We start from the raw sequence: 11,971 nt of genomic DNA on the forward strand, positions 1-11,971 counted from the left end.
ACCCAAAAACAAGCAAAAATGTACAGGAGTTCAGATGAGATACTGCATCCCCCCAAAAGTATGAAATAGGTCATGTTCATCACACAAGCTAAAAAAAGAAAACATTACAGAAATTCTAATGGATTTATATCCTGCGCAATGACCATGGTATTGTATTGTATTCTTCTCTGCATGTTATACATTCAGTCATTTACATTTAATATCCTTTTTGTGATTTTCATGTAAAATCTCTGTATAAATAAGATTGAATTGTGTTGGTTTTAATGGAAACTATAATGGTGTCTGTGGGTCTTTCTTTCCTGGAATTGTGTTGGGTTCTGTTGGTGGGATGTTGTGTGGCAGATGGGAACCAATTGAACATCATTAGATTACAGTATACTGGAATAAGACTCAATTTTGTGCTGGTTTTAAACAGTTGATGGTTCATAATGGTATATTTGTAATGGAAAATTTGTAAATCATTTTATTTTTTTCAGGAGGGAAGACCAAACTAAGTATTATATCTGCTATTTTCATGTGTATTATTTTCGTTGTTTTTGCGTTTAAAGACAGTTTGTACCCGTATTAATGTGGATTGAATAAAGAAAAGAGTGGAAAAACCGTGTTCTTTACTTAAAATGTACCTGTACAGTACTTATTTTATCTTCACTTTATTACCCTTCATATTAAACCGCAGGTGCACTTTTAAAATGTCTCTTAATATTACAAACAAAGGCCTATAAAAAGTACATCCTTGTGTGGTAAATATGTTGGAATTGTTGCTTTATCTTAGTCTTATATAATCCTTTAATTCAATATTAAATCTAATTTTAGAGATTTCAGTGCACATGGATCACACATGATTATTAGGCTATTCAAAAAAACATGGTTTACTTGAAATCTTTCTTCACGTTGAGGACCTCTCCAAAGGAAGGTCCGGTCAGAATTTTCTTCTCAAAATGTTGCTTAGTAAACACACTGAATGTACTAAAATAATCAAACTCTACGTAACATTCCCCAAAACCAGTCATATATTTTTATTTCCAAGCGCTGTACCGATCATGTCCTCACGATGGCGCTGTTTGCTTTTTTCTGCCGATCGGGTGAACTTTATTCTACATTTCACAGGTCTGGGCGTCTGTTCATTGTTGTTTTCGCAATCTCTCTCTCTCTCTCTCTGCAGCAGTTCCTCAAGTGAACTTTAAAACTTCTGAAGCTCCAGGAACCTGCGCAGGACGATGAACGTGTGGAATATCATCTGCTTTTTGTCTTTTAGTGCTGCTGTCATTCAATGAGATCTGGTGAGAGTTTCACTTCTGATGATTGAGATAAAACGAAGAAAGTCTGGTTTTATGACTCAACTTCATGTTGGCTTGACTGAGAGCATGAGAAGTTCATAAGTAATGTAGATGTTTATGTTATGCCGTTTATTGTGTGTTTGTTGGTATGTGACTGTTTTTCAGCGTGTATTCAGTGTGTAAGGGGTCTGTTAAGGTGACATGATGGAGGGCTTTTGGGCTGCCGTCTTCCCTGTCCTCAGGATTTGGTTTAACTGTTTGGTGCTCTTGATCATGTTACCGGCCATGTTCGGCATCTCTCTTGGCATCACAGAGACTTACATGAAGGTTCTCATCAAAAGCCTGGAGGTATACAGACGTGCACATATAATTGACAAACAGCACATGTCCATGTTCTGTCTTAGCCAACATTTTAGGTTAAAATAGATTTGTGTGTATAAGGGACAGGTTGTAGCGTTTTAGGTTCTGTAAGTGGTGAGTTACTATTATGCTAAGTGTGTGTGCGTGCGCGTGCGTGTGATGTTGTGTTTTACAGTGGGCGACACATAGAATCCAGCGGGCAAGCAGAGCGGAAGAAATACTCAAACATTCTGCGTCCAATGGCGGTACACACACGTTTCTTTTGTTTTCATTACAGTTTGTGCATTGACATGTTGTGCTTAAATTGAACAATCATTAAATAATCATAATTTTGCATTTATGCTGTTGATTTGGCAGTGAAATCGGACATGTTCTTCAGGGGTTCTTGAGAGAATCGCCCCTCTTGACGAGATAAATGATGTCGTTTTGATGCGATGATAAGACTCTCATCTTATCTTTCTTCTGCAGTAATAATGTGTTACACAGTGACCCCAGCGTCACTCACTCACACTGCCAGTGGACTTTAGCCCGGTTCCGCCCTCTTTTAGCTGTTTATCAATACCTGACTGATCAGAACTGATTATTTAATCTAACCTGATTAAAGCATTAATGGTTTTAAAGGGAACGAGGAGCACATTCACTGTGCTTATGTCATATTAAAGGCGCAACATGTCCATTTATGCTATTATAGTTATTATAGTTTAGTCAAATTATTAAAACACTTAAAATGAATATTGGCCTAAATAGTGCTTTTACAACTTAAAATAAATGAAAACTCAAAATGTTGTCTCATGAATAAACTAAAGAATGTTTCGGTTAATTTAATTTCAATAAAATAAAATACGTTTTAATAAAATTATTAAAATAATAAAAAATGAAGTAAAGCTCAAATAAATTAGCAACATAAAAAACAAACAAATAAATAATAAAATGACAAAAGCGCATAACTCATTTGCTAAAAATTAAACTAAAATGACCATAAAAACGAAAAATACAAAATAAAAGCTCATTCAAAATATAAATAAGAAAAACAATAAAACACAAAACGGTTATGATTTTGGATTTTAGTGACAAATGCATAAAATTTTCATGTGTGCTCACACAATGCAGCATATATTTCAGATGTATTATAAACAAATCACATGATTTTTAATAAAAAATTGCTTGTTTAAGCTTTCCAACCTGGAAAAAGGGGTGGGGCTACATGTTTTCCAGTTGAAGATGGGCAAAAATGTGGATAGATCATAAACAATGCTTGGTAAATCAACGTGTTTGTGTTTTATTCCAGGTTTAATCCAGCGAGATGACTCCTCGTTAGAGCAGGAGATCGAGGAGTTGAGACGGAACAGACCGAAGCCGGCGGAGCACGGAGACTTTACTCTGAGCGATGTGCTTTACTTTACCAGGAAAGGCATTGAAAGCATCGTGGAGGACGACGTCACGCAGAGATTCACTTCAGAGGAGCTGGTGTCCTGGAATCTTCTCACCCGAACCAACAACAACTTTCAGTACATCTCAGTCAGACTCACTATACTGTGGGGAGTCGGTGTGATTGTGAGATACTGCATACTTCTTCCTCTGAGGTACTTGCATATTCGTTCATACTCGCTGCATACTTTTGTATTGGTAAGATGATTCATTGTTTTGTTTGCTATCTGTTAATGAGGCATTTAGTTTCTTTCCTGTAAGAAAACCGAACATCTTTATACTCTTAAAGGAATACTTCACCCCAAAAATAGAAAATTCTGTCATCATTTACTCGCCCTCTTGTCATTTCAAACCTGTACAACTTTCTTTCTTCCGCAGAACACAAAAGAAGATATTTTGAAGAATGTTGTTAACTGGACCCCATTCACTTGCATTGGTTTTGTGTCCATACAATAGAAGTGAATGGGGTCCAGTGCTGTTCGGTTACCGACTTTCTTCAAAATATCTTCTTTTGTGTTCTGCAGTGGAAAGAAAGTCAGAAAGGTTCGAAATGACAAGAGGGTGAGTAAATGATGACAGAATTTTCATTTTTGGGTGAACTGTCCCTTTAAGAGGCTCTTAATCAATCTTTTCTTATTAGGTGTATTAAAGGACTAGTTTACCCTTTACTCACCGTTTCATCATCATAAAATCATAAATATTCTTTAAAAAATAAAAAAGCATGACATATCATGATAAAAAAAGTGAGATTTGTATTGCAGAGCTATAAAACGCCTGATTAATCCTATTGGTTGAGACTTGTGCAAACATATATTATGTTTTTTGTGCTTTTAGTGATTTATGAAGTTTCATTCTTTTCGAAATTCAGTTGTATTTTTTCCATTTTTATGAATACATTACAAAATATTTAATGAAACCCTGAATGATGCTTTAAGAAATTGTATGCACAACAAAAGAATATATTTGATAATTGTTCATATTTTTGGGGGGAAATCAGTTTCATTTTAAATGTTGTTCAAAAATATGATGATAATAATAATATCATAAATTGTGTGGAATCATGAGATCATTGTTACTTTAATGCAGGTAAATGTTGACAGATAAGATGAACTGTTTGTTTAAATGATGTATCGCACCTTTTTGATAAATATGATAAATATTTTTATGATGTTATTTCTCTAGACTCACACTGGCAGGTATAGGCATAAGTTGGCTGGTGATCGGCACGACTCTGGTGGGATTTCTCCCTAACTGCAGGTAAATACATCATGTTTCACAACGTCACAATAGCACACATGTTCACTTGTACACTTTTTGTCACCAGTCACTTTATTTACAATCATATTCATTGTAATGTTGTGTTGGTTTTAGGGTGAAGGGTTGGCTGAGTGAACTCGTCCACTTGATGTGCTACAGAATCTGTGCGAGATCGCTGTCAGCAACCATTCATTACCACAAAAAGTGAGTCTGAGGACTCTAATATGATTATAAATCAACAGTAATGTGATTTACATCTGCTTTCTTCCAAAACCTTCTGAACTGCTGCAGAGGCACACACGTGTAGTCAATATGTATAGAAAACATCATGATGCCAACTGTGTGATTTTTTTTTTTTTTCAGACAGAACAGACCAAAGAAGGGAGGAATTTGTGTGGCCAATCACACTTCACCCATTGATGTCGTCATTCTGGCTAATGATGGCTGCTATGCCATGGTACGTGAGATAAACTAAAGACTTCAGTCACAGTAATCTTATAAAGATGAGCAGGTGTGACTGTTTTCGGATCAGGTCGGGCAGGTTCACGGTGGTTTAATGGGTGTCATCCAGCGGGCCATGGAGCGCTCGTGTCCTCACATCTGGTTTGAGAGAGCCGAGATGAGGGACCGCCACCTGGTGACACAGAGGTACAACAACAGACTTCTGTTCTATATGATGCAACAAAACATTTCAAATTATGATATAAGATCAGAAATGTAATACTATCCCAGAAAGCTTGTAAATTCATTGCATGCTTTGTTCAACAGATTAGCTCTCTGTTGCATGCTGGGTCATGTTTCTCTGTGTCAGCTGCATGCGTAAAGCATGTTTATTTAAAACCGCACACGCTGTTCTGACTTGCATTGTGTTTTAGATTTGAAACTCAAATAGCATTAGAAAATACAAGAATATATAGACAACATTCATTTCTTTTTAATGTTATGGGGTCTAATGGAAACAACTTAAGTTAAAGTATCATACACCCATAAAATCTGACAAAATGGTATCATGAATTTGTCAAATGCCAAGAAATGTATTCTACGAAATACCCCATTGTTTTAAAATGAACATGCATTTCTGTGCAGGCCCAGACTGGTTAATACTGGTTTGTGGTAATATGTTGCGCGTCTAGTTTTATTGTTTTTCTAAATGATAGTTAATACGACCTTTGTGTGGTTGGAAGTGCACTGCACAGGTGGTTAGTATAGTCTCAGTATAACCAATGGGGGCTTATAATTAATTTCAAATAAACAACATAACATGCGGTGCTTTTAATAGCTTTCATTCTAAACATGTACTTATTTTTCATTCTATCCCTTACAAACAAGTACACTTCAAGCTTATTTATAGGCTACTTAAGTAAAGTTAAATTGTATTATTAATTATAGTAATATCAATGTATTAGTAGTGTTAGTGTACTATTTCAGTACTACTTGGGACTAATTTGGCCTACATTTTAGTTTACGAAAGTGGACTCTTAAGTGTGACCGTAGTAAACTTTTAGTTTATAAATAGTTTGCAAGTACGTTTTTTGTTTGTACTGCAACTATACTACAAGTACACTTTTAGGTATACTGTGTTCAGTACTTGTAGCACGTTTTTTAGTTGATGAAAATACACTTTAAAGTATGCTTTCAGTTTACTTTTAGGGTTTCTTTAAGTGAACTTAACATCATACTAATAGTTTACTATTTTTATTTTTAAGTATACTACTATGCTTCTCTTTAGGCATTATTTTGATGAATTTTAATCATTTACTTAAGTCTAGTTTCAAGTATGTTTCTGCACTTAAAGTATACTTCAAATAATTTCTATGGTGTTTTTAACAGGGATATTTGTAAATATTGGAATAGTTTGCAATTAACTACATACTGTATATCATATATTATGTATTATATTGTGTATATTATAAATTACTACAGATCAATAGCTTTGATTATTAATGATTTGATTATGCCATTTACAACACTTTACAGTATAGGCTAATGCTGGGTTCACTCCAAACGCGAACGATCGCGTTACGCGCTCTTTATTACTCGCGGGGAATGTTTATTGTTTTCGTGTGAGTGACGCGATCTGACAAATATTTTCAACCTTCGCGGAAGACGAGATTGATGCTCGTTCGCGGCAATCGTGCCACCAGATTCGCGTCATTTGTACCGCCTGCCGCGAGTTCGCATCTATACGAGTCTTTGCATTGACTTTGTATGTAGGGGCCTAATTTACTTGCACCAAATGCTTTACACTGGGTTCACACCAAACACGATTTAAGCATACAAAGTCAAAGCAAAGACGCGTATAGACGCGAACTCGTGGCAGGCGGTGCGAATGACGCGAATGGGTCGGCGCGATTGTGCGAACGCGCGTCAATCTCATCTTCCCCGAAGGTTGAAAATGCTTGTCAGATCGCGTCACTCACGCGAAAATAACGAACTCTTCCCGCGAGTAATAAAGAGCGTAGTATGAGATTGTTCGTGTCTGGTGTGAACCCAGCATAAGGCCCGATTCACATTTCACGTCTAAAACCAGCAGAAAACGCTAGCCGCGCCACTTTCTCTTTTCAAATCACCCCCGGTGCGCACACTGCACTCCGAAAAATGTAACTATTTCCATCTCGATGCGGCGCAGACGCACCTAGAAAAATGTGCGTGCCGCACCGCTTGCGCGTCATGACCGCGTCGCCCCCTATTTGTGTGCGACATTTAAAATGCAAGACGCAAAATGTGAATCGGGCCTAATTCGCGTTTGGTGTGAACCCAGTGTAAGTCATTCTGACCTAAAATATGCTACATCAAGCACACAAACTTGTTTTTAGTTTTCAAACGCGTTCTTGTTTGTAATCATAGTTAATAATGTGATTCCATTTCAGATGAATGCGAACGCCCACTGTTGTGCTTTATAAGTTCATAAACAATTTCTTTACGTTTCTAACATGCTTTCCTCCTCTGAAAAGTCGTATGATGCTCCGTTCATTCATTTTCTCTCCTTCGCAGGTTAAGAGATCATGTAAATGACAAAACAAAACTCCCAATCCTTATATTCCCTGAAGGTAAGAGCGTAAAAACAGCACGAGACACACAGAGATTGAGTTTCAGTCGTATTACCCGTCCTGCTATGCCGCATTATGACTTTTAGGTCATAAAAGTACCTTGTAATGTTTGCACCTGGCTGTCCCCGCAGGAACGTGCATCAACAATACCTCAGTAATGATGTTTAAAAAGGGGAGCTTCGAAATCGGAGGAACTATTTACCCCTTGGCCATAAAGGTAATACACCTGTGGCTGTATTTAAAGTGCAACATGCATGCATTGCTTAAAAATACTGTGGTCAATAGCCTTTTTATACAGTATGTCCATGTATGTGTGATTTGCAGTATGACCCTCAGTTTGGAGATGCGTTCTGGAACAGCAGCAAGTATAACATGGTGAGTTATCTGCTGCGGATGATGACCAGCTGGGCCATCGTGTGTAACGTCTGGTATATGCCTCCCATGACACAGGAGGTGAGAAAATCATTTACAACATAACCGCTGTCCTGTAGTTCTGATTGTTCACATGGTATATCAAACTGATTGAGAAACAGATTTTGTGCCACAGCCGCGATGGACTATGTTGCCACTTTCTTATTTTCTGCACAGGAGGGAGAGAATGCCGTGCAGTTTGCCAACCGAGTGAAATCCGCCATTGCCCAACAAGGAGGTTTAGTGGACTTGGCCTGGTGTGTGCTTTACTCTTGAAAACTCGTTTCTTGAATTGAAAGTTGTTGTCGTTCCAAACACACGTTTCTGAGAGAGAATAATGCCTGTTCTTTTTCTGGGGCTGTCCTGCTCCAAAGTTACCATTTACATATCATGAACTTACTGAATGACTGAAAGTATTCTACTGTCAAAGTGTGTGGACAAGACACATTAGTGTGTGTGTGTTTGTGTCACAGGGACGGAGCTCTGAAGCGAGCGCGGGTGAAGGATTCCTTTAAAGAGCAACAGCAGAAGATGTACAGTCACATGGTGGTGGGAGAGGACAGTAGCGACTAAGACAGAACACAGAAGCTTGGAGGTTCTCATCCATCAATCAGAGACTGTGACTGAACACCAATGATCAAAGGGCTTGATATTCTCATCGGCCAATCAGAGGCTTGGTAATCCACTCACAAATGATTCCAGAAAATACGCCAACGTCTGTACTACTGCTGCGAATATATGCTGAAGATATTTTGAAATAGGAAAATATAAATATGCATGAACACCGAGGCTGCAAAATATCAGCTTTATGCATAACTCAAACAAGGTTCCAGTGAGATTGTAAAAAAATTGTTTTTTTTTGTCAGATGTTTTTATCCTTTAGAAACCATCTCTGTTCTGCACACTGTACTGAATCAAAGAGCCTAGAAGCCAAAGCACTGATGTAAAGAACCTACAGTATAATGACATCAAGAAGTCATTTTAATTGTAATAATAACTCAAGCATGGGTGAAAAACATGAATGAATAAAACTTTGTTTTTTGAGAAATGCCGTTTTTATGGTTTGCTTAGCTTTTGAACTAAGAGTTGTATTTACCAGAGCATGTGTTGGGTGAATAAATAAAAAAAACTTGAAATTCAATCAGAGGTGTATATACAGTATATATATATATATATATAAAGGATATGAGTGCATGAAACGTGTTTTACTTTATGTGCTAATTTATTTCTCTGATCAATTTAGCCTTTGTGCTTTTTCAGAGTTTTGTTTTTGCCTGATGTGTCCATGATGTGACAACTCTTTATTGTTTAATTTCACCTTTTGTTTGATTTGTTTGAACAATGAAACAGATGATGTGTCTTTTTCAAAATGTCTTTTGAACCGGAATCGGCCGGACCGGTGACCGGCCGGTCAGTCTCAGTGATGCTAAACTCTGACACATGCTAAACTCATGTTGAAGTCGTTCACTCTGTGTAAAACAAACATAAATTCCATTCAACCTGAGTGCTTGTCTTACGTTAAAACTGTGGTCATTTCACCTAGGTAAAATGACATTCAACACGACTTCTGCTTGTTTTCAAAATATAAAAAAATCCACAAAATTAACAAATCAACCAATATATGTGATATATATATATCTGATTGAGTTCTTTACTAACACAAAAAACTGCAAATACATATTTACAGTAGAATTCACTCATAAGATTTTAAACTTTTTTATTGAAGTTGAAGCAAAAATCAACCCACTTCTTTTAATACTACAGACACGATAAAGACAATTTATTTTACATTTCAGAAAAAATGAAATAAAGCTATGTTAGTTTCATAAACTGAAACAGACAAGAATAAAGTTGAAGTATTTTATTGTTATCTTAGACTTTTGTGAGATGAGTACAGAAATGAAAAGGGTAACTTAAGAGACATGTTTAGTTATATTTTATTATTTGTACTTCTTTTCAGTCACAGAGTTCTTCAATTTAAGAGTTGTTTGGGAAAGAGAAGATTCTGTAATTTAATGCAGCTTGGAGAACTGCATTTAGGGAAATTTGGGGAAACTGTAATGTTCAATCATTTATTCAATGAAAATAAAAAAAATGCATTGAAGAAAAGTTAATATGGTTTTATATACAGTATACTGTCAATTATAGTTTGTGGATAGAAAATCGGAATCGGCAGGTTTCACTTATAATAAAACCGGAAACCGGAATCGGCAAAGAAAATTGCAATCGGTGCATCAATAGTAATCCACATGAACTCTGGTGCTGGTTTATTGCATTCTCATTTGGGTGAAATATTTCAATGCAGATCACACATTTACTGATTTATTAAACCATGCTTCAATCTTAGTTTGGCATAAAAAACTCCTTCCTCATGTACAATTATTATGACTAAAGCTGGACTTGCGAGGTGATGTTGAGTTGTCATTTCTTTATAATCTATTGTAGCACAAAAACAATAAGAGGTCTTTTCATTCCTTCATTCAACTCAAATATTCAGTTGCAAATAAACTTAACACTGATAATGAAAAACAATACTGCTTCAAACACAATATGGCATTTACATTTGCATTTTCCAAAAAGTCCAGAAAACGAACAAAAATGATTATGACCGGCATTCAGTCATGTGAGAAAGAAAGTACACCCTTCTGAATCCTATGGTTTTACTAATGAGATAATAATCAATACGTCCTGATATCATCTCCATTTTGGCCTTTTTTAAATAAATAATGACACTTGGTGATGTGCTGTTGTCATGTGAGGTTGTATTTACCTCATTTCAAGACCTTCGGAACGGATTAAAACCACAGAATTGACAGAATCACATGACTTTACGTTTATCATTGAGGTCATTCTGTCTGTTATAACACAATGCATGTGGAGGATTTTTTAGCTGACGGTTCGCCGACTCCGCTGCCTTCAGAATCCTCACCATCAGCTTTATTTCTGTGTTGAATGTTCTCCTTTACTGGTTCAGGAACTATACACAAAAACATGCCCATATGATCTTTTTATGGTTCATTTTTATTTCATTTTAATTCTCCCAAAAATGTTTTTGAGGTCTTACCTTGTGAAGGAACGTCCCCGTGACCCTCTTCACATCTTTGTGCTTGGCCATTATTTGCATTCTGGAAAAAAATCATGTTGTTAGAATTGTCATCTCGGTTTACTAGTAATATTTTCTTTTTTACATTAGCATTTACATTTATGCATTTGGCAGCCGCTTTTATCCAAAGCGACTTACAGTGCATTATACTGTACATTTGTTTTCTAAGTGTGTGCAATCCCCTGGGATCCAACCCACGACCTTGGTGTTGTTAGCGCCATGCTCTTACCACCGAAAATACAATTCAGTAATAATACATTTCAGTATAATATAAAATAAGTCCACAAAAGAGCAGAATGAACTTGTGCTCTTGGAACAACATGAGTGTGAATAAATGATTATAGAATTAAAATTTGGGATGAACTATTCCTTTAATTTATGTTACCGTCAACGATTTTTCAATCATCTTTCTTTTCTCCTCAGGAAGGGTTCTGTAATACCTGCAAATGAGCACTTAAATTACATCATTTAACACACATACAAATATAATGTATACATGTTAATAAAAATATATAAATTGTATACATTTTACTTATAGGCCCAGTTTCACAGACAAGATTTAGCCTAATCCAGGACTGTGTCTTAGTTAAATTAGGATATTTAAGTCGCTTGACTCGCTTTTAATAAAATGCCTTAGATAAAAACATGACTGGTGTGCTTCTTGAGATAAAACAATGGCAATTACATGTTTTAAGATATGTTTGGGCAAGTTATTTTTTGTTAAGACAGCTCAAACGTTCATTTCAGTCTGGGACTAGTCTTAAGCCTTCATTTTCTGTGAAACCGGGCAATACGTTTTAGACAGTACCATAGGTTAACACTGGTTAACATAAAAATTGAACAATATAATATTAATGATGAACTAATCTGACATCATTTAATATTAAATATAATGTAGCCTATAGCATTAGGGCATGAACTGTGTGCTAAAGTGCTCTTCATCTTAAGTAAGTTAAACTAAAGTATTAAACATCCAACGAGTATCAAACCTAAAAGTTTAATAACAGTATTAAATTAATCAATTTTAGAGTGTTAAAAGTTATATAAAATGTTATGTTTCACACATAGATGTGTTGTAAAGTGGG

The 11,971-nt window shown here is 36.1% G+C and overlaps 1 protein-coding gene across 1 annotated transcript; it reads left to right on the forward strand.

Annotated features, from left to right (window-relative positions):
- The first annotated feature begins 1,140 nt into the window (after positions 1-1,140).
- Positions 1,141-8,924, forward strand: agpat9l (1-acylglycerol-3-phosphate O-acyltransferase 9, like). The gene is made up of 13 exons (XM_057328185.1): positions 1,141-1,280; positions 1,443-1,625; positions 1,813-1,882; positions 2,926-3,220; positions 4,248-4,322; positions 4,437-4,526; positions 4,686-4,779; positions 4,855-4,970; positions 7,317-7,372; positions 7,504-7,589; positions 7,697-7,825; positions 7,961-8,040; positions 8,257-8,924. The coding sequence occupies exons 2-13, from the start codon at positions 1,479-1,481 to the stop codon at positions 8,354-8,356; spliced, it is 1,338 nt and encodes a 445-aa protein (XP_057184168.1). The 5' UTR covers positions 1,141-1,280; positions 1,443-1,478; the 3' UTR covers positions 8,357-8,924.
- Positions 8,925-11,971: the final 3,047 nt, after the last annotated feature.

Source organism: Triplophysa rosa, linkage group LG2 (assembly GCF_024868665.1).
Source record: "Triplophysa rosa linkage group LG2, Trosa_1v2, whole genome shotgun sequence".
Classification (NCBI taxonomy): Eukaryota; Metazoa; Chordata; class Actinopteri; order Cypriniformes; family Nemacheilidae; genus Triplophysa; species Triplophysa rosa.